Here is a 25,522-nt window from a genome sequence, read left to right as displayed (position 1 = left end):
TCCTAGTCTCGATAAATATTTCCTTTTTCTTTTTGATTAGGCTCACAATATCTCTCCTTATCCAAGGTTCCCTAAACTTGCCATAATTATCCTTCATCCTTACAGGAATATGCCAGTCCGGAGTTCCCAGCAACTTACACTTAAAAGCCTCCCACATATCAGATGTTGATTTGCCCTCAAACATCTGCCTCCAATCTACATTCTTCAGTTCTTGCCTAATATTGTTGTAATTAGCCTTCTCCCAATTTAGCACCTTCACCTGACAACCACACCTATCTTTATCCATCAGTACCTTAAAGCTTACTGAATTGTGATTACTGTTCCCGAGCTGCTCCCCTACTGAGACGTCAACCACCTGGCCAGGCTCATTCACCTAGGCCCCATTCCTAGTTGGACTATCTCCATACTGTTTTAAGAAGCCCTCCTGGATGCTCCTTACAAACTCTGCCCCAACCGAGCCCCAAGCACTAAGTGAGTCCCAGTCAATATATAGGAAGTTAAAATCATCCACGACAACAACGCTGTTACTTTTACATCTTGCCAAAATCTGCCTACATATCTGTTCTTCTATCTCCCGCTGGCTGTTGCGAGGCCTATAGTAAACCGCAAACACCGTGATTGCACTGTTCCTGTTCCTGAGCTCTACCCATATTGCCTCTCTGTATGAGCCATCCGAGGTGTCCTCCCACAGTGCAATGGTGATGTTCTCCTTAACAAGTAGTACGACTTTCCCCACCCCTTTTACATCCCCCTCTATCCCACCTGAAACATCTGTATCCTGGAACGTTAAGCACCAATCCTGTCCCTCCCTTAACCAAGTCTCTGTAATAGCAACATCATAGTTCCAAATACTAATCAGAGCTCTAAGTTCATTTGCCTTAACTGTTACACTTCTTACATTGAAACAGATGCACTTCAGTCCACCAGGCTCACTTTGATCAGCAACCACACTCTGCCTGCTCTTCCTCCGAGTCTTACTAGCCCTACTCTCTCGTTCCCTTTCAGTCAATTCACCTTTGCTTTGGTTCCCAACCCTCAATCCAGAAAAATGTGAGGCAATGCATTTTGGAAGGTCTAATCCAGATGGAAAATATACAGTAAATGGCAGAACCCTTAAGAGTACTGAGAGGCAGAGGGATCTGGGTGTACAGGTACACAGGTCACTGAAAGTAGCAATGCAAGTTGAGAAAGTAGTCAACAAGACATACGGCATGTTTGCCTTCATCGGACGGGGCACTGAATTTAAAAATTGGCAGATAATGTTGCAGCTTTATAGAACCTTCGTTCGGCCGCATTTGGAAAAGTGTTCAATTCTGGTCGCTACACTACCAGAAGGTTGTGGTGGCTTTGGAGAGGGTACAGAAAAAATTTACCAGGATGTTGCCTGATATGGAGGGCATTAGCTATGAGGAGAGGTTGGAGAAACTTGGGTTGTTCTTATTGGAACGACGGAGGTTGAGGGGCAACCTGAGAGATGTCAACAAGATTATGAAGGACATGGACACAGTGGATAGTCAGAAGCTTTTTCTCAGGGTGGAAGAGCCAGTTATTAGGGGCCATAGGTTTAAGGTGCGAGGGGCAAGGTTTAAAGCTGATGTACGAGGCAAGTTTGTTTTTACATAGAGGGTGGTGGGTGCCTGGAATTCGCTGCCGGGAGAGGTAGTGAAAGCAGATATGATATTAACTTCTAACAGGCGCCTTGACAAATACACGAGGAGGATGGGAATAGAGGGATACAGTCCCCAGAAGGTTAGACGGTTTTAGTTGTGATGGGCAGCATGTCGGTGCAGGCTTGGAGGGCCGAATGGCCTGTTCCTGTGCTGTAATTTTCTTTGCTCTTATTAATTCTGTGCTGGCAGTTACTAAAACAATATTCTGGTATACCGCTAAACTTTCTTATGCTTCACTTACTTGGCCTATTAGCTGAATCGCTGATGAAGTGCAATCGCCTTCCAAAACCATTACTCCAAAAAATTGTATAGTATTAGTGAAAGACCAGCATTTATGTTACCTATGAGGTATCCAACAGAGCTACACTTTCTTCAACCAGCACGTAGTTGCAGTTGCCTAGACAGAACAGTCAGTAAAGATACTCAGAAATTATCAAAAATAATTTCCCATGGGGATGACTAGAAACAACATTGAATGAATCTAATATTTGAGGCAGAAAACACAAACTCTCCTGAAGAAATATCACAGCAATGAAAAAAGTGATGTTAAAATAATGTGGGGAGGCAATAGCCTAGTGGTATTATTGCTGGACTGTTAATTCAGAGACCCAGGTAATGTTCTGGGCACCTGGATGTGAATCCCGCCATGGCAAATGGAATTTGAATTCAATAGATATCTGGACTGTGGATCCATTGCCAATTGGCTAAAAAACCCATCTGGTTCATTAATGTCCTTTAGGGAAGGAAACTGCCATCCTTACCTGGTCTGGCTTACACGTGACTCCAGACCCACAGCAATGTTGTTGACTCATAACTACCCTCTACGCAATAAATGCTGGCCTAGCCCTCATCCTGTGAATGAATAAAGAAGAAAAAAATACTTTGCACTGTTTTCTCCACAAATTGCAATCATTTCAACCAAGACATTCAGAATATTATTGGGACTTCCACAGCATTTTTATAGACTTACAGCTCTGTTTAACTCAATAAAATACACACTTTCTCGTGGTTCCAGAGCAATCAAATTCCTTTTAAAAGTACAGACACTGCAAGATCAATTCCAAATTACTGCTACTCATTAAATGCAATACATGAGGTTCATCTTTAACCCAATTTTCTTCTCCCCCATCCTTTGACTCCTTGCAATTTCTGTTCTCTCATTTCCAACTATGATAACAATTTTTCCAAATGACTACTACTCAATAAGTGCAGGATTTCACAACGTCCTCCTCCTCTGCTGTACTAAGCACTGCTTACCCCTTGTGCTCTGTTTGAGAATTTCATTAACTACCTTCTGTCTGTATGATTTTGCCAATGGGTTTCTACAGGCATCATCACAACCCCTCTTAATCCCAGAACTATCTTAATTATGCTTCTTGTTCTCTGCCTCCTGGAAGGAATTCATTACTTTTCTGCAATCACTCCACCTCTATCATATCTATTCTCCCAACTCCACTTTATTTATATCTCTCCAGCTGCATTACTCCACGAGTCACAACATAAAACAAAGGAAATCATTTTTTCCAGTTAGAAAGATGACCAATTAAATACCATAATGTTATAAGATACAGGAGCAGAATTAGGGCATTCAATCCATCACGTCTGCTCTACCACTCAATCAAGGCTAATATGTTTCTCAACCCCATCCTCCTGCCTTCTCCCCATAACCTTTGATTCCTTTACGAATAAAGAACCTATCTATTTCTAAATACATTAAATGACTTTACCTCCACAGCCTTCCACAGCAATGAGTTCCATAGATTAACCACCCTCTTGCTGAAGAAATTCCTCCTTGTCCCTCAACTCCGAGGCTCTGCCTTCGGGTTCTGGTCTCGCATACTAGTGGAAACATCTTTTCCCATGTTCATTCTTCCCAGGCCTCTCAGTAATCTGTAAGTTTCAATGAGATCTCATTTCATCCTTCTAAAGTCTATCAAGTACATACCCAGAGTCCACAACAGCTCCTCACATGACAAGCACTTCAGCCTCAGGATCATTCTTCTAAACTTCCTCTGGGCACCCTCCAAAGCCTACATTTCCTTCCTTAGATACAGGTTGTAAACTGCTCACGAAATTCCAAATGTGGTCTGATCAGAGCCTTATACAGCTTCAGCAGTACATCTTAGCTCTTGTACTCCAGCACTTCAAAAATGAAAGCCAACATTGGATTTGCGTTCCAAACTGTCAACTGAATCTACATCCATAGAATCCCTACAGTGTGGAAACAGGCCATTCAGCTCATCAAGTCCACACCGACTCTCTGAGCATACCACTCAGACCCACTCCCCCCACACCATCCCTGTAAACCCGCATTTCCCATGGCTAACCTACACATCCCTGGACACTATGGACAATTTAGCATGGCCAATCCACCTAACCTGCACATCTTTGGACTGTTGGAGGAAACCAGAGCACCAGAGAAAGCCCACACAGACATGAGGAGAATGTACAAACTCCACACAGACAATCACTTGAGGATAGAAGTGAACCCAGGTCCCTGGCACTATGAGGCAGCAGTACTAAGCACTGTGCCACCGTGCTGCCCTAAAGGAAATTTATGGAGAAACTTTAAGATCAGGCAGTATGGTTGGCAGGATTTGAACTTGCACAGGGAAAGCCCAATAAACTTCTAACCCATCACCCTAACCATTAGACCACAAGTACAAACCTACATGTTAACCTTAAGAGAATCCTGAACTGGGACTCCTACGTCCCTTTGTGCTTCACATTTCCAAAGCCTTTCCCCATTTAGAAAAATAGTCTGTGCCTCTATGCTTCCAACCAAATTGCATAACCTCTCACTTTCCCACTCTGTATTCAATTTGTTCTATTATTAAGTTTTCCCTACTTTTACCATTCCTTTGTACAACATGACGTTCATACATTCTGCCTCTTTGAATACCTACTTCAAAGTTTCAAACAGCAAGAACAATCAACCAGGTTTCTTAAAAAACACAATTTTATTTTGATAATAACCACTTATTCAAAACAGATGCCATAATTGGTTAACATACACAGATGGTAATACTGAAGTATAACTGCTAATCTCTCTCACACATTCTCTCTCTCTTTTCAGGAAAAAAGAACTGATTTCTCTGCAGAGACTAGTTTTAAAGAAAAAAGACACACTGGCCAATGTATGGATTATTCTTGAGGCAAAAGAAAATAGTATTTTCTGCAGTCTATTGTCTGACATTCTGGCACTTGTGGTTAAGTCACTACTCAAGCACAGCTGTCGCTGAAATCTTGTGGACATAGCTTGTTTGAATAAAATCGGAGTTGTTTCTTCAAACATCTGTCAAAAGAACAAAAAGATTTCACCCTGAACTCAACAAGAGGACTTTCATTTTAGAACTGAAAGTGTTCAGTTGGGCAGCTTGTGGCAAGAGTATGGTTATGTTGACAAATGGGCGAGAGACTATTGAATCAGAGCCTAGTGTTGACAAGTGCCTGAATCTATGATGTGGGGCCATTCTTTGCATCTTGTTACTGTAAAATTCACAGGTCTTGTTTGAATTTTCTCTTTTAATTTCATGTCCTTTGGCTATGTACCTTGATTTTTCTTTTCTTTGGATTTATGTATTACTTATTTTTTGGATATTTAGGATTAAATTTTGCCTAATTTGTCTTCTACTATTCTATTAAGATTTTCCTTCTTATAGTCAGTGCATCATCCAACTATGATGTGCAAGATATTTCAGCCCATTTCCTTTCTGTAATAGTGTTTGTTTTCTATCCTTTCCTTTCTCTTTTTGCTTTTCATTTTCCAACTTTACTAAGAAACCGTTCTGCATTTCATTCTGCTTCTGATCATGCGTACACGCTCAAACTTGTCTTCCCTCTACAGATTCTGATCAAACTGCTGTGCATGTTTGGCAATTTTTTTGTTTAGATGAAAGCAGATTTATTAATTTTAAAAGATATAGAAATTATTAAAATTTGATTGAGAGCCATGATTTCTCAGCAGAAAGCTAAATAGAGTTAACAGATTCCCTTCAGGAAACTGTTCAGTGACTTAGTCACATGAGCAGTCAAAGATTAGAAACCACATGGGTGGCAACTCATTAAAAAGTTGAAATTATTAACTATCACAGGTGCCTGATGGTTAGGTGCAACAGACTGGAAATTTCAGACCTAATGTGATATATAAAAATTGTGACACAGAAATTAAGTGCTAAACATACTTTGCTTGCTTACAAATTGCAATCCAAACATAAAACTTTAAAAATATTATAGATGGATATTGATTCTGGCAACATGGAATAACTTTCTAGGAACAATTATCTTGTTGAACTGATGCAAGAGTACACTGCCACTTGTGCAATATTCCTGTACTATACAATTCAAATAATTCAAAAACACAGGAGTCAAGAAAAGATTGAGTTTGTGATGGGAATAGAATCAACGGTTATAAATGACAGTGCCACAGGTGACAATAGAGAGATTACAAAAATATGAAGTAATTATTTTCCTTTGGCAATTACCAGGAAGATGGATTGGGCAGGCACGACACTGAACAACGAGTCAATGAGCTAAATGCATTCAAAGTTTAAAGAAGGGATCCGTTGAATAAAGTAAACCAACATGAAGAGCATGAAGCTCCTGGTTCAGGTGGATTGCATCCATGTATTTAAAAACAATTCAGTAAAGAACTGGCAGAAGCCATGCTACTCAGATTTAATAGCATCTTTAAAATAAAAAGATGCAGTGCAACCCTGCTTAATTCAGATTACAAAAGACCTGAAAATGCTCAAGTAAAGCATAAATAGGATTGGTTAAACTGAATGGCCTGTTTCTATACTGAATGTCCTGTATAACATACATACAATCAAAAGGCATTCCATTAGGGAAGCATCGGGAGTAGTACCTAGAAATCAAACCAGCTATACTATTTTTCTGATTAAAACTGAGATCTTCTAGAGAACTGGAAAAAGCAGTACTCTTAAAAAGCATATCCCTTATGAAGTACATTTTATTTTCAATCATTACACATCATCTCTCAACATGGTTCCACGGCAAAAGTCATTCTACTGGTTACTCACCCTAGTCACCATTATTGCCTTCTTAATCTCACAATATTAGGAGATCACAGAAAAATCAGAACATTTCCTCACCAATATTCACACAACTGCACCAGATGGAAGGTGGAAATTGGATGACAATTAAGAATAGGGTCAGAGCCATCGGAGAAAAGTTCAATTTTAGTTACCCTACCACAACAATTGCAGGAGTTTGGTTAACACAACTTACTGGATACAGATTCAAATCTGGTTACTTTTTCTATGTGGCTCAGAACCACATTTACTCATAGAGCTATTAAGTGAACCTCGGAAGGTTACTGGGATGCCGCAGAATGTTCAAGAGTGGACTTCAAATTAAGAGATTAGCTTCATCACTTCAGAAAGTGATCAGAGAACATTACGCTTAATAATGTTGTACTGTGCGATATCAAACTTTATGATAGGAGCATAGGACAGAACTCATCAGGGTCTGAATGAGGTCAACTATGGCAAGATGTGTGGCAGAATCGATTAGAAGTCCAGTGAGGGCCACCTCATTGTGAAGATCATCTCACTATCTTTTATGCAATGAAGTAACTGTAGAAGTATTAGTGCGCTTACCCTAATGAGTGTTGATGTTTTCCTTTGTCTGGAACTGGCTAGAAGCAGACAGTTCATCTCCAGGTTCTTTGTTCTGAAGATGGGTCACTGGACTCTAAATATTTAACTCTGTTTGCTCTCCACAGATGCTACCTGACCGGCTGAGTTTCTCCAAAAATTTCTATTTTTGTATGTTTCAAGTTCGTCAGCTTTTACCACAATATCTATGTAGCGCAGGGAGCAGGGGTTTGAGGTTTTGTTGCACGCTGCTAGTATCCCTACATTTGGGCCATTTATTTTTAAGTATTACCTGAATTAAGAATGGGGGATTTCCTGACGGTTTGTTGGTCCAGGTGGAACATTAAGTCATACAACTAGAATGCATATCATGCTTGATTCCCATTTTTTGCCCATTCAGCTCATCAACTGAGGCAATAGTTGAGTTATTGGCTTCGATATCACTCTAAAAAGGGAGAAAATTGCGAACAACAATGTCCATTTTTATTTTGTACTAACTCATGTTAGAAACAGCATATAGGATTAGAGTACAAACATACAAAAACAGAAACTGTTTAAGAAACATAACAGGTCTGGCTGAGTAGAGAGAAAATGGAGCTAACATTTCATATTCAATGACCATTCTTCCCTAAGAAAAGCATTTATGCTGATGTTGGGCCAGGGTGGTGGGCGGATCCAGCACACTCTTTACATTCTACAAGAATGCTGCATGATGACAGATTTTAAACAGTTATGCCAGAAAGGAGTCACTTCCTCACTTGCTTTCCACTGCAGCATTGTATGTTATCTTGAAGGATCAAATGTCAAGCAACAATCAAGAACACAACAGTCCACGGTGGGTATTCATGCAGTTAATGTTGCATATTTCATTTCTACAAATGAACTTCCCAGTAGAAATATAAACCAGAATCCAGTCTAACATCTTAACAGATGATGCATCAACATGCAACGGAGCCATAAAGACCACAAAAGGTATTTTAACTTTATTCTCTGGTTTGTTAACTGAGTTGGAGTACCTAAGATAACTGCTCATTTTGTTGAGGGGTGGAGATGCAAAGCATACAAGATCATGATCACTTTAAACAGAGCTTGTGATTTGCTAAAAAGCAGTGAGTTTGTTTTTGCATTATAGGAGTACAGGTAATATGGACACTAAACACTCTCTATTTCAATACAGCTTTAACACAATATCTATACAACCGCAAAAAACAAAAAAACCTGGGAATCTCAGCGGATCAGGCAGCATTCATGGACAGGCAGCAAGCTAACGTTTCAAGTCAATCTAGAGGATGCTTCATGACAGCCCTTCACATTTCGCAGGGACCGTTGCAGCATTTTTTTTTTCAGTACAGATTCCAGAATCTGCAGTAATTTGCTCTTGCTATCTATAAAAGGAGCCAGACAATATTGGGGACTGGAACTCACTTCTGAAAGGGTGTTGGAGGTAGAAATCCACGCCACGTTAAAACCATTTCTTCAATATGCTCTTGAAATACCTTATCCTATGAGGCTGCAGACCAAGAGCTGGAAAGTGTGATTAGGCTTGTTGGCCCTTTTTCAACTGACACACGCACAAGTCAAAAGCCTCTTTTCTGTGTCATAAAATTTCTACATTTTCCATGTTTCTGTATTATTGAGAAAGAGTGCGCAGGTCGTCCTGGTCACAGAACATGGGTCAAATCTAACATAGCAAATTTCCTTCCTCCCCAAAGCGATCTGTCAATAAGGCCTCTAGTTTTGAGTCTCCAGCTTCACTATAACACACGGGATGCGAGTTCTATGGATCAGACCAGCATTTGTTGCCCATTCCTAATCTCTCACGAGATGGTGGTGAGGTGCTGTGTTGAACTGCTGCAGTCCTTGAAGTGTAGATAAACCCACTGTCCACTTAGTGAAGGAACAGTGATACAGTTCCAAGTGAGGATGCCAAGTGGCTTGGAGAGGAACTTTCAGGCAACAGCAATCTCATACATCGAGTCCCTTTGTCCTCATAGGGGGCAAAAGTCACATATTTTGAAGGCACTTTTAAAAGAGCCCTGGTGAGTTCATGCAGTGGATCTTATATGCAGTAGATACTGCTGATACCGTGTGTCTGTAGTGGAAGGAGTGAATGTTGCAGGTGGTGGACAGTTAAACGGGCTGGTTTGTCCAGGATGGTGTCAGGCTTCTTCAGTGGTACTGGAGCTGCATCCAGCCAGGCAACTGGCAAGTGTTCCAGCGCACTCCTTATATATCTCTTATAGGTGCGCACAGACTCTGGGGAAGCAGGTGGTGATTTACTTGCCACAGGATTTCTAGCCTCTGGCCTGTTCCTGTAGCCACAACATTTATTTTGCTGGCTCAGTTTCTGGCTACTGGTAACCCCCAGGATATTGATAGTGAGAGATTCAGAGATAGCACTGGCATTCAATATCAAGGTGAAATGATAAAGATTCTTTGTTAAATGTGGCCATTGCTTCAGATTTGTGTGGCCTGAACATCGTTTGATCAGCCGAAATGCAGATGTCATCCATACTTTATTGATTATAAACTGCCAGGAGACAGTGAAAATAGTGCTTATACACATTTTTTTTTGAGGAATCCAAAACCAAGTTTTATTTGCCTACAAAGATGAACTGCAATGTCAAGGGTTCCAACCTCATTACAATTCCTTGAATATTAAGCAAACCAAAGTTCTTGAAGAACATGGTTTCACATACATGCACTGTTTGCAACATTAATTCAGAAACAAGTATTTGTTTTAAAAGTTCAAAAATGTAATCGGAAAAAGTGATTATCAGCAATGTACAAGGATGTACATGATGTACATGATGTACCAGAAGGCTCAAGACACAGTCGTTATGATTGAACTCGTGCAATAAACAACATTGCATAAAATCCCTCAGGATGTAGGATACACATTGAGAATATTTTCAGAAAAATGACCTATTATAGAATCTATTTAGGCACAGGTAAGAAGCAAAAGTTCAACTAAACCTTGCCTAGCAGTGTAAACAGTACTAATAACTGCAAGTGGTATTTTAAAGGTTAGTAGTTAAACTGCTACCTGGACCAGAAATTTGTCTGTCCAAGCTGCCTAACTTTCAGCTGACAAAATGTGACACAAATACAGTTCTAATTTCACAGTAATAAAGCTGTTCAAAGACAGATAGCATAGATTTTTCTGTAATATTAACCCTGGGCTACTAAATTCAGCATTTCTATGCTTTGTTGATAAATGAAGTCAGAACTCACATGACACCAGGTTATAGTCCAACAGGTTTGTTTGAAAACACAAGCTTTTGGAGCCTCAGTCCTTCTTCAGCTGTTAGTGGCTCCGAAAGCTTGTGTTTTCAAATAAACCTGTTGGACTATAACCTGGTGTCATGTGATTTCTGACTTTATCCACCCCAGTCCAATACCGGCACCTCCACACCTTGATAAATGAAAGCCAGGAAAGAAATGTAGACACCAGAATCAGTCTTAGCCTAAGTCTGTAAGAAAGAAAAGGACCACAAATGCAACAAAAAGTTATTTCAATGTTCCCTGATTTCCTTTTTTCTGCTCCAATCGGTTCTACTCATTTGATTAAAATTAATTCTTTTTACCTAATTCAACCTCATTTATTTTGTCTAAGTCCAAAAAGTTATCTTCTTCTATTGCTTCATGTCTACCGTTTCAACAACCACTCTGAAAATTAACTGCTGTATTTAAAGCTATTTTTTCTTTTATTATTCATTCATGGGATGAAGGCATTGCTGGCTAGGCCAGCATTTATTGCCCAGCCCTAATTGCTTAGAGGGCAGTTCAGAGTCAACCACATTGCTATGGGTCTGGAGTCACATGTAGGCCAGACCAGGCAAGGATTGCAGTTTCCTTCCCTAAAGGACATGAGTGAACCAGATGGGCTTTCCTAACAATCGCAATGGATTCATGGTCATCTTTTGGATTCCCAATTCCAGATTTTTATTGAATTCAAATTTCATCATCGGCCATGATGGGATTTGAACTCAGGACCCCCAGAACACTACCTGGGGTCTTTGGGTTAACAGTCAAGCGATAACGCCGCTAGGCCATCACCTCCCCAAATTTGTTTCATTGATAAGAAACCATTTAAATGCTGTGTTTACAACTGATCCAAAGCCTACAACCTAAAAGAAAAGCAACAATGATGTGATTTAGATAAATTAATGAGTAGAAAGGTATCAAACATATAACGGGACTATGATTCTGGGCCTCCTACAAAAACCAAAGTATCTATTGAAACCAGACTATTATAAATGTGTGAAAAATGTGCTTGATGTTAAGTAGTTTCTTCACAGAATGAGTACAAATTCTGAATAATCAAACATACATTATTTAAAATAAAAACAAATCAGCGAACTTCAAACAATGGTCAGTTTGGAATTTAACACAATTATGACCCCTGCCTAAGTTCACTTCATCAATTTGTAGGCAGTATATTAAATAGATACACTATTTAGCTAAAGTTGAAATCATCAATCTCCACAAGCACAATTTGTATTTTTGTTTTAGAAACAGAGCTGTGCTGTTAAACATGCCGTCATATTCCTTGCTAAGCATGTGTTGAGGAAGCAGAATGTCAGTTTTTGTTCTTTGATGGTCACAGGGAAGGTAACTTACATATGGGGAGGTGGCACCAGTACAAACTAGACAGGGTTTTTTTTATTCGTTCAGGGAAGGTGGGCGTCGCTGGCTGGCCAGCATTTACTGCTTATCCCTACTCGCCCTCGAGTTGGTGGTGGTGAGCTGCCTCCTTGAATCAATGCAGTCCACATGCTGTTGGTTGACCCACAATGCCATTAGCAAGGGAATTAAAGAATTTTGACTCAGCAACACTGAAGGAATGATGATATATTTCCAAGTCAGGATGGTGAGAGGTTTGGAGGGGAACTTGCAGATGATGGCATTCCCATGTATCTGCTATCCTTGTCCTTCTAGACGGACGTAGTCGTAGATTTAGAAGGTGCTGTCTAAGGATCTTTGAAGAATTCCTTCAATGCACCTTGTTGATGGTACAAACTGCTGCCACTGAATGTTAGTGGTAGGGGAGTGCATGTTTATGCATATAGTGCCAATCAAGTAGGCTGCTTTGTCCTGGATGTTGGCAGACTTTTTCAAAGACATTGGAGCTGCATTCATCCAGGCAAGTGGAAAGAGTTCCACAATACTGCTTGACTTGTGCCTTGGAGATGGAGGACAGGCCTTTGGGAATCAAGAGGTGTGTTACACGCTGCAGTATTCCTAGTCTCTGACCTGCTGTTGTAGGTACTATGTTTATTTGGCTAGTCTGGTTGAGTTTCTGGTCAATGGTAATCCCCAGGATGTTGATAGTGGAGGATTCAGTGATGATAACACCATTGAATGTCAAGGGGCAGTGGTCAGATTGTCTCTTATTGGAGATGGTCATTGCTTGGTATTTCTGTGGTGCGAATATTACTTGCCACTAAATGTTGTCCAGATCTTGTTGCATTTCAACATGGACAATATCTGAGGAGTCGTGATGCAATCACTGGAAAACAAATGCACTTCAGACTTTTATTGTGGAGGGAAGGGCATTGATGAAGCAGCTGGATGTTTGGGCGCAGGACACTACCCTGAGGAACTCTGCAGAGATGTCCTGGAGCTGAAATGACTGATCTCCAACAACCACAACCATCTTTCTATGCACTAAGCATGACTCCAACCAACGGAGAACCTGCCCCCGATACTCATTGTTTCCAGTTTTGCGAGGGCTCATTGTTGCCACACACGGTCAAACACGGTCTTGACGTCTAGGGTTGTCACTTTCACTTCACCTCAAATTTAGCTCTGTTGTCCACGCTTGAACCGAGGCTGTAAGGAGGTCAGGATGTGAGTGGCCCAGGTGGAATCCAAACTGTGCGTCACTGAGCGGGTTATTGCTGAGCAGATGCTGCTTGATAGTACTGTTGATGACACCTTCCATCACTTTACTATGATCAAAAGTAGACCAATGGGGCAGTAATTTGCCAGGTTGTAACTGTCCTGCTTTTTGTGTACACAACATACTGGGGCAATGTACCACATTGTTGGGTAGATGCCAGTGTGGTAATTGTACTGGAAGAGCTTAGCTAAGCGTGCAGCAATTTCTGGAACACAGGTTTTCAGTACTAATGCTGGACTTTTGCCAGGGCCCACAGTCTTTGCACTACCCAGAGCTTCCAACTGTTTCACCTGGGCAGGACCAGGACTGATTCCCTAAGGGGAGTATTTGCAGAGTGATTGTGAAGGGCTTAAACTAAATTGGCAAGGGTTGGGAACTTAAGCAAGGAGTTAGAGGATGTGGAATAAAGGACAAGAACAAAAGACAGAAAGGGGAATAAGAGAAGTTATAGGCAGGGGAATTGAAGGCCAGAATTAAACAAAGCCACAATGAAATGTAGGGGGAATGGGGCAATGAACCTTAAAAAGACAAGCCTTAAGGCTTTGTGCCTGAACGCACAGAGCATTCAAAATAAAGTGAATGAATTAATCACGCAAATAGACATAAACAGGTACGATATAGTTGGGATTACAGAGACATGCAAGGTGACCAGGAATGGGGACTAAAAATCCAGGGGTTTTCAGTATTTAGGAATGACAGGCAAAAGGAAAGGGGGTGGCATTGCACTATGGTTAAAGGGGGTATAAACACAATATTCAGCAAAGATATCAGCCCAAATAATTAATAATCTGTGTGGGCAGAATTGTGAAATACCAAGGGGCAAAAAACATTAGTGACTGTAAAGGGCTCTGTAGGTATGTGAAGAAAAAAAAAACGATTGGTAAAAACTAATGTAGATCCCTTATTGTCAACAACTGGGGGAAATTATTATGGGGAACAAAGAAACGGTTGGCGAACTGAATTCAAACTTCACTTCTATCTTTACAAAGCAGGACACAAATAACATACTAGAAATGATGGGTAATACAGGGTTTAGTGAGAAAGGAGGAAATAAACTAAATCTGTATTAGTGGAAATATAGTGTTAGAGAAATTGATAGAATTCAAGGGCCTGATAATCTACACCCTAGAGCACTTAATGAACTAACCCTAGAAACAGTGGATGCATTAATGGTCATCTTCTAAGATTCTTTAGATTCTGAAACAGTTCCTACGAATTGGAGGGTAACTAATGTAACCCCATATTAAAAAAGGTAGATGGAGATAAAACAGGGAATTACACACCAGTGAGTCTGACATTAGTAGTTGGTAAGAGCACTTAGAAAACAGTGTCAGAATCAGATACAAACAGCATAGATACACAAAAAGAAAATCATGCTTGACAAATCTACTGGAATTTGAGAATACTACTAGTAGAGTCAGAGGGTGTCAGTAGATATGGCTTATTTGGACTCTCAGAAGGCTTTCTACAAAGTCCCATATAAAAGATTAATGTGTAAAAGTAAAGCTCATGGAATTGGATGCAATGAATTGTGATGGATATCAAATTGGTAGCAGACAGGAAACAAGGCGTAGGAATAAGTGGGTCTTTTGCTGAATGGCAGGCAGTGACTAATGGGGTGTCACAGGGATTGGTATTAGGACCCCAGCTATTCAAAATACATGTTAATGATTTAGATGAGGAAACAAAATATTATATTGCAAAATTTGCTGATAAGACAAAGCTGAGTGGAAGGGTAAGCTGCGAGGATGATGCAGAGATGTTGCAGCGTGATTTGGACAGGCTCAGTGAGTCTATGGCCGATTCAGTACATTGTGAATAGGTGTAAGGTGCAAAAATAGGAAGAGATTATTATTTGAATGGCCGTAAAATGAGAAGGGGGACCATTTAATGAGACCTAGGTGTCCTCGTGCACCGGTCACTGAAAGTTAGCATGGAGATGCAGCAGGCAGTAAAGAAGGCAGTAAAGTATATGCTGGCCTTCATATATATCCCTTGTAGCTAGAGGAATCAAGGGAAGTGAGGGGAGGGCAGCATTATGGTATTGAGTTTGATGATTAGGCATGTTATGAACCAGACCAGACGCCCAAGAGTATATTATAGAGATAGCCTAGATCTAACTTTTATATATTTTTAAAGGCAAATGTAAGACCCTGTGTTCCAAACATGATTCATTTGGTCCACCGCTAAGCTTTCATCAAAATATACCTTATTCTTATAACACATTTAAAATACAGCAAAAGGAACAATTAGCATAACTTTACTCTATAGAAATACTTAAGATAATGTATTATTTAGCCACTAATCATCAACTGTTCCAATATAGGCAGCGTCCCATAAACACACCCTTGGCAAAGGCAATTCAGCAACAGTGACACAGTTCTCACATGCTGTCTCTCCCTCCAGTTCCAAAGAAACAATTGATCTGCTCCTTTTGGTTTTTAAGAGAAAACTTTGCTGTCTAAGACTTCACTCTTGCAGCAGAGAACTCCAGCTTTTAGCTCCAGCAGCCAGCAAAACCTATGCACCAACTAAAAGCAAAGGCAAAATCCTTTGGTGCCTGTGTGAGCCTTACCCCGCCCACTCATGACTGTTTTGTCTTATTTTAAAAAAAACCCAGGGAGAACTTAAAGCTGTTTACCAACTGCCTGTCTGAAGGAGACATTTCAGCACCACTGTGACAACACCCTTCTACAAGAGAAACAGCACAGAACACATCTCTTAAATGCATAGTATCATCACACTTGATCACATTGAATGGTGGTACAGGCTCAAGGGATCAAACGGCCCACTTCTGCTCCTATATTCTATGTTTCTATGATTTGACATCGGAGTTCAATGATGCAAAATATACTGTGCTCTCAAATTCAATATTTTGAATGAAACATAAGTAAATTAAGTATTGGACTTGCTTACACTTGCATTAATCAGTATGTCAATCTTCGTAATATTTATCAATATAAACTACTTAAAACTGAAATACAGTCAGTTAAGATCTAGTAATGTACATACAACTGCACTCTAAACCTCTAGTAGAATGTTTACTCTAATTTGTAAAGTTGACAAGAACATGCTGACAAATGAAGTTCTGGTAATTTGCTTATCTGGTTTGTGTATTATGCCTCCTGTCTGGTTTCAATCAATTTTTTGCCATATGCTGCCCCAAATTGACACAAAACTATTGCAAACTGAATGTCAAGCTACGAAAACTACCATCTTTTATTAGTCGTGGAAATAAATTTTTAGTAAAATAGGGTGTCAAACTGACAGCTTATTCCATTGAAGGAACCAGAGACAAAATAAACCAAGTATGAAGAATAACAACTCGTCCTGGCTAAAATGTGAAAATATCAACTGCCAGGAAATACAATCACTTAATACATTACATCAACTGCCTTATATTTTGAACCATGGAAACTTCTTTATGTAAATGCATCTTTCAGTAGTCACTAAATGCAAGCTACAAAGGCAGTCATTACAGTCACTGAGTGTAGTAGTATAGAGTGCAACACAGACCAAAAAAATTCCATCTATTGGTACTTAGCAGTTTTTTCCGACAACGGTTCAAATTTTCACTTGTGTCACCAACTGTCTACTTTGAATGGCTTAGACATGTCTCAGGATCAGGACACAAAATAAGCCAATTGGCCAATATCTGAACCAAGGCTGGTCCATCATTACAATGGAAATGAATATACTGCATTAACTGCCAGTCTAGAGGTTTTAAGCAAAAGTGATTTTAAAAATTCAGCCGTCAATTCTATACCCTTGTACTAATGTTGCTGCTGAAACCAGTGTTCTTTCACTTTTTACATACATATAAATGAAGGAGATACACTTCACAGACCTGAGTGGAGTTCTTTAGTGGAACTTTTCTCTTTGTTCGATCCTTTCCTTGATCTCGTCCTCTTTCGAAGGTACTATTTTCGTTCTCATGCCCATTTTCACTTGGCTCTGCCAACATGCCATTTGCCATCTGGCGTGGTTTCTTTCCAACTTGCTTCTCCCACTTTTCATTTCGTTCTTGTGGTCTAAGTGCAAGGTCCTTCTGAAATAATCAAAGTAGTAGCAATTAGGAAGACAATTCAGAAAATCTACTTTTGTAGGTATTTAAAATATAACATAAGAATATGTTCTCCAACTGCATGCCCCTCCATCCCCATGGTCCCTGCCCCCAGCAATTCTCTTGAACGTGATGGTAACACAAGTACTGTTTCATGTACATAAACAAATTACTGCCAAAGTGATATTTCTTTATGCATAGTCTATGATGGTATCTGCAAGCCCATCCTGATTCTGTCTTCGCAACTTCTACACGTTGCAGTAGTACCAATGACAATGATCAAATGTCGGAGACCTCAATTTCCTCCTGTCCCCAACAGCAGTCTTTATCCATTCAAAATCCACACTATTCTGTACCAGCGTCATATGGGACTCTGAATTGCAATCAATGTGAGGAGACATCACCTTATGTCTCAAAACAGAAATCTTCAATATCAAGAGATTTTTGGAACACCAATTTAATAGATACATAAAATGTTTTTACAATTACAAGCCTTTGTTGAACAATGGGCAGCTTCCTGTGACATAGTATCACTTACAATCCCAGACTACCAACAACCCGGGTATTACCAGTGACCTGAACTGGACTTGCCCTTTAAATACTGTGGCTACAAGGGCAGGTCAGAGGCTAGGAAAGTGCAACAAGTAACTCACCTCCTGTCTCCCCAGTGCCACCATCCGCAAGGCACAGGTCATTAACAAGACAATGCAGCCCACTTGATTGGCATTTCATTCACAACATGTAAAATAATCACTTCCTTCACTTTGGATGCAGAATGCTGCATCCTTTACCAGATGCATTGCAGCAACTCAAACAAGCTCCTTCAAATGCACCTTCCAAACCTAATACTGACTGCCACCTTGAAGGACACGTGCAGCAGATGCAATGGAACACCACCATCTGCAAGTTCCCCTCCTAGGCACAAACCATATTATATTATTGCTCCTTTATGGTCACAGTGGCAAAATCCTGAATTCCTTTCCTAACAGGTGTCCCTATTCCTCAAGGATGTCAACAGTTCAAGAAGACAGCTTCTTACCACCTTTCCAAAGGTAATTTTGGATGGTCAATAAATGCTGACCTATCCAGTGACACCCACATCCCTTTATTATTTTAAAAATCACTCAATTTATTGCACATCTCAAACTTCAATTTGTACAACAGGAATCTTTTAAGTTAATATGGTGGCACAACAGTGTACATTGCAAAAGCGTCTTATTATAATTCCTACATTATACACAGAAACATAATACTAGGCTCGATTAACTGAATCCATATTAACTTATTGATTCCAAAGGGATTCACTTATGAACTGTTTACATTGTCAACAGCAATCAAGATGCATTGCAGCACTGTCTGCATCAAAACGGTACACCAACATGGTCAGGATTGGCTTCCGTCTTGCATTTTTGAAGACCTCCTTCCCAAGCAGAGAAGAAAGAGCAATTAATTCCTGTTTCTTTGCCACTGTTACATCTTGATAGGGAAAGATAGAGGTACATTGGTCAGTACTAAAACACAGACACATTTTAAACATAAATAGATTTCTCTATTTCACCCTCAATCTGTAACTGTAATGTTTTCACATGTCATGGTGTCATCTTGGACATTAGACAGACAAGATTTGGTTAGTATCAAGTGACCTTTTCCTTCATCAGATTCTCCCACCTTTTGTGAAGTGTCCAATGTCATTAAACCTCTTTGAAGTGAAGATTGAGATTGGAAATCCATCCTCTGTTGAAATATGAACACTGCTGTTCAAATTCTGAGCCATGTGTTACAAGAAACATAGTAAACTCAAGAAGACGCACACCAAGTAATTCCAATTCTTTAAGTGGAGTTGCTGGTAAGAAAACTGCTCGAGAACTAAAGTTAATTGCAGGTACATCATCCAACTCAGCAGATCGAGAGATGACTTGATGTAAGACCAGTGGCAGAATGACAATAACAAACCACAGCATGATGCGAGTGCAGGGAAAGATGCTGATTGGCAAGTAGAATTGGTGAATATTTTAGCATTTACAGTAAAAGTAAGTTCTTCAATTCGTGCTTAGGTCTCGGTATTTTCTTCTCCCTTTCTTAAAAATTAACTACTTAAGTACTAGAATGATACTGATTTTTTTTTTCTTTTTCAGATTATAAAAACAAATATAGTTATAGGCTATAGGAGGTGTGACTGCAAATGAGGCAGATATGAGGCCATGGCCCCCTCAACTGTCCAATAGTTACAAGGCTGTTGAAAGCTGAATGGACAAGAGTGGGGATACTGAGGATGAGCAAACTGGCCACGGCACCTTGGCACAGGGAGAGGTGGGAAGAAGGGGAGGGAAGTATAATAGGAAGATAGATACTATTCTTTGTAGCTGTTAATGGGAGTTCCAAAGAGCTAGGTTGTCTTCAAGGTGCCAGGATTAAGTACATCTTCTCAGGGCTGGAGAAGAACTTGAAGGGAAAGTGGAAGGATCCAGTAGCTGTCATCCACATTGGCACCAAAAACATTAGTAGGACTAGAAAGGAGGTTGTGTGGAAAATTTGAAAGAATTAGGAGCTAAAATGAAATACAGAACCTACAAAGTGAAAATCTCAGAATTACTACCTGAGCCATAGATAAAACTGGACATAGGATAAATAAAGTCAAGGAGTTAAATACGTGGCTCAAAGATTGGTATGGGTTGAATGGCTTACAGTCCTTGCGGAACTGGTACCAGTACTGGGATAGAAGGAAGCTGTCCATGTGGGAGAGCATCACTTGAACTGAGCTGGGACCAGTGACCTGGCAAAGCAAATAAGTAGGGCTGTAAAATAATTAGAAGGGGAAGAGTTTGGCAGAGTGGAAATGCAGGCTTACAAAGCAAGTGGATATGGCAGCATGATAGGGCAGTTATTTGGATAACATAAAATAAATCAGCAAATTCTCCCGAAAGGGAGAAAAAAATGTTTAAAAAGCAAATTAATGCTCTTTACTTGAATACACATAATATTCAGCACAGATGAATTAATGGCGCAAATACAGGTTAACAGGTGTAATCTTCTATCCATTATGAAGCTATGGGTAGAAGGAGATCAAAGCAGGAAAGTATTCAGGGCTCTGTCACTTTTTGACACAGACAGGAAGAAAGAAGTATTAAGGGAGGATTATTGGTACAGGAACAAGAAAAGATCTTTGAAGACATCAAATCCATATGGACAGAGATAAAAAATAAAAAGGGAAAACAACACCGATAGGAGTATTCTATGGGTGCCCAAGCAATAGCTATACGATGGGACAGAAATAAATTCGGAGATAATGAGGGCAGGTAACAAAGGTATTAAATTTATCATGAATGACTTTAAATCTTCCTGTAGATTGGGATAGTCAGATTAACATTGGGATCAATGAAGAAGAATTCATAGCATATATTTAGGACATTTTCCTGGAACAATATGATGTAGACCCAACCAAGGATCAGGCTATTTTGGATCTGGTGATGCATGATGGAACAGATTTGATGGATGATGTCAGAGCAAAAGATCCCCTTGGAAACAGTGACCATAACATGATGGAGTTTAGCAGTCAAATTGAGAGGTTGGAACTTCGGTTGGGCATAACTGCGGAGTCTAAATAAAAGCAATTAAAAAGGAATGAGGGAAGGGCTGGCTGGAGTGAACTGGCAGTTGAGAAACAACAATAGACATTTAAGAAAATAGTTCATGGCTCAGAGCAAAGATGTATCTCACAGAGGAATGAATATTCTAGGAAGGGGATAAGCAACCAAGGTTAACCAGGGAAGTTAAGGGTAGTAACAAATTGAAGGAAAACATATACAATTTGGCAAAGATTAGTGGTAAACCAGACGATTAAAAAGTTTTAAAACCCAAAAAAAGGACCAAAAAACAATAAAGAGGGAGAAGATAAACTTTGAGGGTAAGTTTGCAACTAAGATCAAGACGGACAGCAAGAGCTTCTTTACATATGCCAAAAGAAACAGAGAAGCCAAAGTGAGCATAGGATGATTAAAGTACGAGGCTGAGGAAATAAGGAACCAGGTAACGGCAGAATTGAATAAATACTTTGCATCAGTCTTCACAGTGGAAGACATTAATAGTATTCCAAAATTAGTTAATAATCAAGGGGCAAGAGGTGAAGAGGAAAGAAGTACAATAACTATCACCAGAGAAATAATGCAAGGGAAAATAATGGGACTTAAGACCGATATGGCCCCTGGACTTGATGGAATGCATTCTTAGGTATTAAAAGAGGTAGCTACAGAGATAGTGGAGGCTTAATAATCTTCTAAGAGTCCTTAGATTCTGAAAAAAGTAAAAGAAGATTTAAAAACTGCCAATATTGCATACGTATTTAAAAAGGGAAGAATATTTAAAAAAAAGGTAACTGTAGAATTTAACATATGTTACTGGTAAAATGTTACAGCCTATTATAAAGAGTGTAATAGCAGAGCATTTAGAAATATAAAACATGATCAAGCAGAATCGGTATGTCCTCACAAAAGGGAAGGTCAACCTGGCAAATTTAATACAGCTCTTTGAAAATACAAGTATGATAAATAAGGGGGAAGAAGTAGATGCAACTTATTTGGATTTTCAGAAGACATTTAACAAGCTCTCAATGTTAGGCTATTCAATAAGAAAAAAGCCTGTGCCTCTTGGCGTGCATGGAGGGTAAGCTAACAAACAGAAGACAGATTTGAGCTAAGGAGGACATTTTCAAGATTGCAACCTTTAGCTAGTGGAATGCACAGCGGTCAGTACTGGGGCTACAATTACTTGCAATATATATTAATGACTTGAATGAGGAAAGTGAATAAACTGTAGTATATTCACTAAGTTTGCAGACAACACAAAAATAGGTGGAAAGGCAAGCAGTGAGAATGATACAAGAAAGTCTGCAGAGGGATATGGACAGGTTAGCCAGTGGGCAAAAACACGGCAGATTGAATATCATGTGGGAAAATTAGAAAATTTGGCAGAAAAAGGGAGTTGAATATTATTTAAATGGCAAAAGCTATATAACAGTTGGCCTTTACCTTCAAAAGGAATGAAGTATAAAATAAGGGCGTTTATGATAAAATTATACAAGGTACTCATCAAATCACAACCAGAAAAGCATGAACAGTTTTAGGCTCCTTATGCGAGGAAGGTATTGGAGGCAGTCCAGAGAAGGTTCATGAGGTTGTACCAAGTATCGAGGGACCATCTTATGAGAAGAAATTGAGTAGATTGGGCCTGTGGGCCTGTACTCAGAAGAATTTAGAAGAATCAAAGTCAACTTTATTGAAACTTAAGATTTTTAGATAGGGTAGATGCAGAGTGGTGGTTTTCCTTTGTTGGAGAGTCTCGGACCAGTAGGTATAATCTCAGAAGAAGGGGCTGCACATTTAAGGCAGAGATGAGGAGAAATTTCATCTCAGGAGGTTGCGATTGTGGAAATTTTTTACTCCACAGGGCTGTTGAGGCTGGGTCATTAAGTATTTTCAAGGTTGAGACAGTCAGATTTTTACATTAGTCAGGGAATCAAGGGTTACAGGGAAAAGGCAGGAAAGTGGAACTGGCTTATCAGATTAGCCATGATCTCATTGAATGGCAAAGCAGAATCGGTGAGATGAATTGCCTACTTCTGCTCTACGTCTTATGCTAGCCACTGTTTGAAACTCACATTCATAACCATATCACTACGCTGCCAACGTAATATTAAAACTACTGAGGGAGGAAACCACTGCCACCACCAGGCTGAAATTAAATAAAAATGCACAATTCAACTTCTTAGGATTTATCACACAGATGTTTTATAAATCACTAGTGACTTACTATAAATCTTTTTGACAGCATTGTCAGTGTTAAAGTACTTCAAGTGTACAGCAGCAGGCTTTCCTGTCCCCCATGGATTACAACCCTTACTCTAACAAAAACAAATACACAAAAATAAATCTCTGAAATATCCTTGTTCAACTGATTTTGATGATTCACAAAAACTAACTGAGACAAATCTGAAGTTGAAATAGGAGGCACTGAGCTAATCTTGGTGCACACAACTTTAAATTTCCCGCACACCTATTCTTTCTTAAATGGCGTTTCATCAGTGTGGATGGAGTCCATACCAACCTTCCAAAAGCATGTCACCTAGAGCCCCACCTTACTCTATTCTTTCCCTGCAACCCTGCAGTTCCCATGGCTAATCCACCTAGCCTGCACATCAAGGACAATTCAGTATGTCCTAAACAACTGACTTACATATCTTTGGGAGGAAACCCACACAGACAAGGGGAGAAAACTCCACACACGTGGTCGCCTGAGTTCCTAGCGCTGTCAGGCAACAGTGCCAACCAATGAACCACCGTGCCACCCTTGCGGGCCTCGTTGCCTTGATGAGACTATTCACGTGCTTAATGAATGGAAACTTCATTGTCTCCATTAATTTACTCCTTGATTACAAATGAATTTGCACGTGTTAGGGAACACAAAATCAACCTCCATATCAATTGTATCACCGGAAGCTCAATGCAATCATTCATAAATACTGAAATTGTGCTCATCATGCAACATGAGATGCCAATCACTCTTACTTATCTATTAAGCAAATGAAGTAGTAACGAAGAGGACTGATGAGGGCAGAGCAGTGGACGTGATCTATATGGACTTCGGTAAGGCATTCGACAAGGCTCCTCATCGTAGACTGATTAGCAAGGTTAGATCACATGGAATACAGGGAGGTCGAGCCATTTCGATACAGAACTGGCTTGAAGATAAAAGACAGAGGGCAGTGAGAGGTGCTTATCAGACTGGAGGCCTGTGACCAGTAGGTCTGTTTCCATGCTGTACATCTGTATGACTCTATGACTCTAATTGGCAAGAGGATATACTTTATTTTATATAAATATGCCACCCTTTCTCTCTACATCTCCCTACATTTCCTGTCAGAACACTCGTCAAAATTCAGTACACCAACTCATCATGTTTCAGAGAATGGACCATTGAAATGTTAAATGTAATCCAAATGCAGGATTTTATTTATTTTTCATATGACCCAATCCAAAATGCAGAAGCAAATCTGTTTAAAAAAAGACTTCTGAAATAAATAGGGAGAGAGTGGGAGGCGGATAGAAGATGGATAGAGGACAGAATAGGTGGAGAGGAAACAAACAGGTCAAAGAGGCGGGGATGGGGCCAGTAAAGGTGAGTGTAGGTGGGGAGTTAGGGAGGGGATAGGTCAGTCCAGGGAGGACGGACAGGTCAAGGGGGCGGGATGAGGTTAGGAGGTCGGAGATGGGGGTGCGGCTTGAGATAGGTGAGAGGAAGAACAGGATAGGGAGGCGGGGACGAGCTGGACTGGTTTTGGGATGCGGTAGGGGAGGGGAGATTTTGAAGCTTGTGAAATCCACATTGATACCATTGGGCTGCAGGGTTCCCAAGCGGAATATGAGTTGCTGTTCCTGCAACCTTCGGGTGGCATCGTTGTGGCACTGCAGGAGGCCCAGGATGGACATGTCGTCTGAGGAATGGGAGGGGGAGTTGAAATGGTTCGCGACTGGGAGGTGCAGTTGTTTATTGCGAACCGAGCGTAGGTGTTCTGCAAAGTGGTCCCCGAGCCTCCGCTTGGTTTCCCCGATGTAGAGGAAGCCACACCGGGTACAGCGGATGCAGTATACCACATTGGCAGATGTGCAGGTGAACATCTGCTTGATGTGGAAAGTCTTCTTGGGGCCTGGGATGGGGGTGAGGGAGGAGGTATGGGGGCAGGTGTAGCACTTCCTGCGGTTGCAGGGAAAGTGCCGGGCGTGGTGGAGCTGGAGGGGAGTGTGGAGCGGACAAGGGAGTCACAGAGAGAGTGGTCCCTCCGGAAAGCAGATAAGGGTGGGGAGGGTTAGGGTTAGGGTTAGGGTTCCGGTAAGGGTTAGGGGTTAGGGTTAGAGTTCCCTCCCCACCCTTATCTGCTTTCCGGAGGGACCACTTTCTCCGTGACTCTCCTTGTTCTTGTGTCGCCATAGTCTTACCAGACCATAGAACTTCTCTCCTCATTAGGTTAACAGTCCCAATCAAGGAACTCATACTCTCCAAGATTCACCTAGCTGACCTCGCTCCAATCACGACATCCCTCCCCAATTAAGTCCTGGGACGTAGACGCATTCTTTTTCCTGTAACTTTTCCTGGCACATTTTCACACCAGGTGCAGTTCCTCCAACTCAGCCTCAGATACTGGAGGCTTGTATCAGACTGTAGCTTGCCTCTTGCACCCGGAGTGAATGGGCCAAAATTCATGTCCTTCTTCAAG

At 40.5% G+C, this 25,522-nt stretch overlaps 1 protein-coding gene across 3 annotated transcripts in view; it reads right to left on the bottom strand.

Annotated features, from left to right (window-relative positions):
• LOC125485968 (fibrosin-1-like protein) overlaps positions 1 to 25,522 on the bottom strand; it is a 333,770-nt gene that overhangs the window by 63,564 nt on the left and 244,684 nt on the right. Inside the window, exons 2-3 of one of the 3 annotated variants that reach the window (XM_048611611.1) lie at positions 17,041 to 17,241; positions 2,483 to 2,522 (exon numbers count right to left, since the gene is read on the bottom strand). In XM_048611611.1, coding sequence (XP_048467568.1) covers positions 2,511 to 2,522; positions 17,041 to 17,241 — 213 coding nt within the window. In that variant the 3' untranslated portion in view covers positions 2,483 to 2,510. Of the gene's footprint in view, positions 1 to 2,482; positions 2,523 to 16,993; positions 17,242 to 25,522 lie in introns of those variants that run through there. The other 2 variants (XM_048611612.1, XM_048611610.1) reach the window with 2 other exon arrangements.

The sequence above is a fragment of the Rhincodon typus genome, chromosome 24, assembly GCF_021869965.1.
Source record: "Rhincodon typus isolate 14 chromosome 24, sRhiTyp1.1, whole genome shotgun sequence".
NCBI lineage: Eukaryota > Metazoa > Chordata > Chondrichthyes > Orectolobiformes > Rhincodontidae > Rhincodon > Rhincodon typus.
Note: the sequence above shows the minus strand (reverse complement) of the source record. Positions and strands in the feature narration are given on the sequence as shown.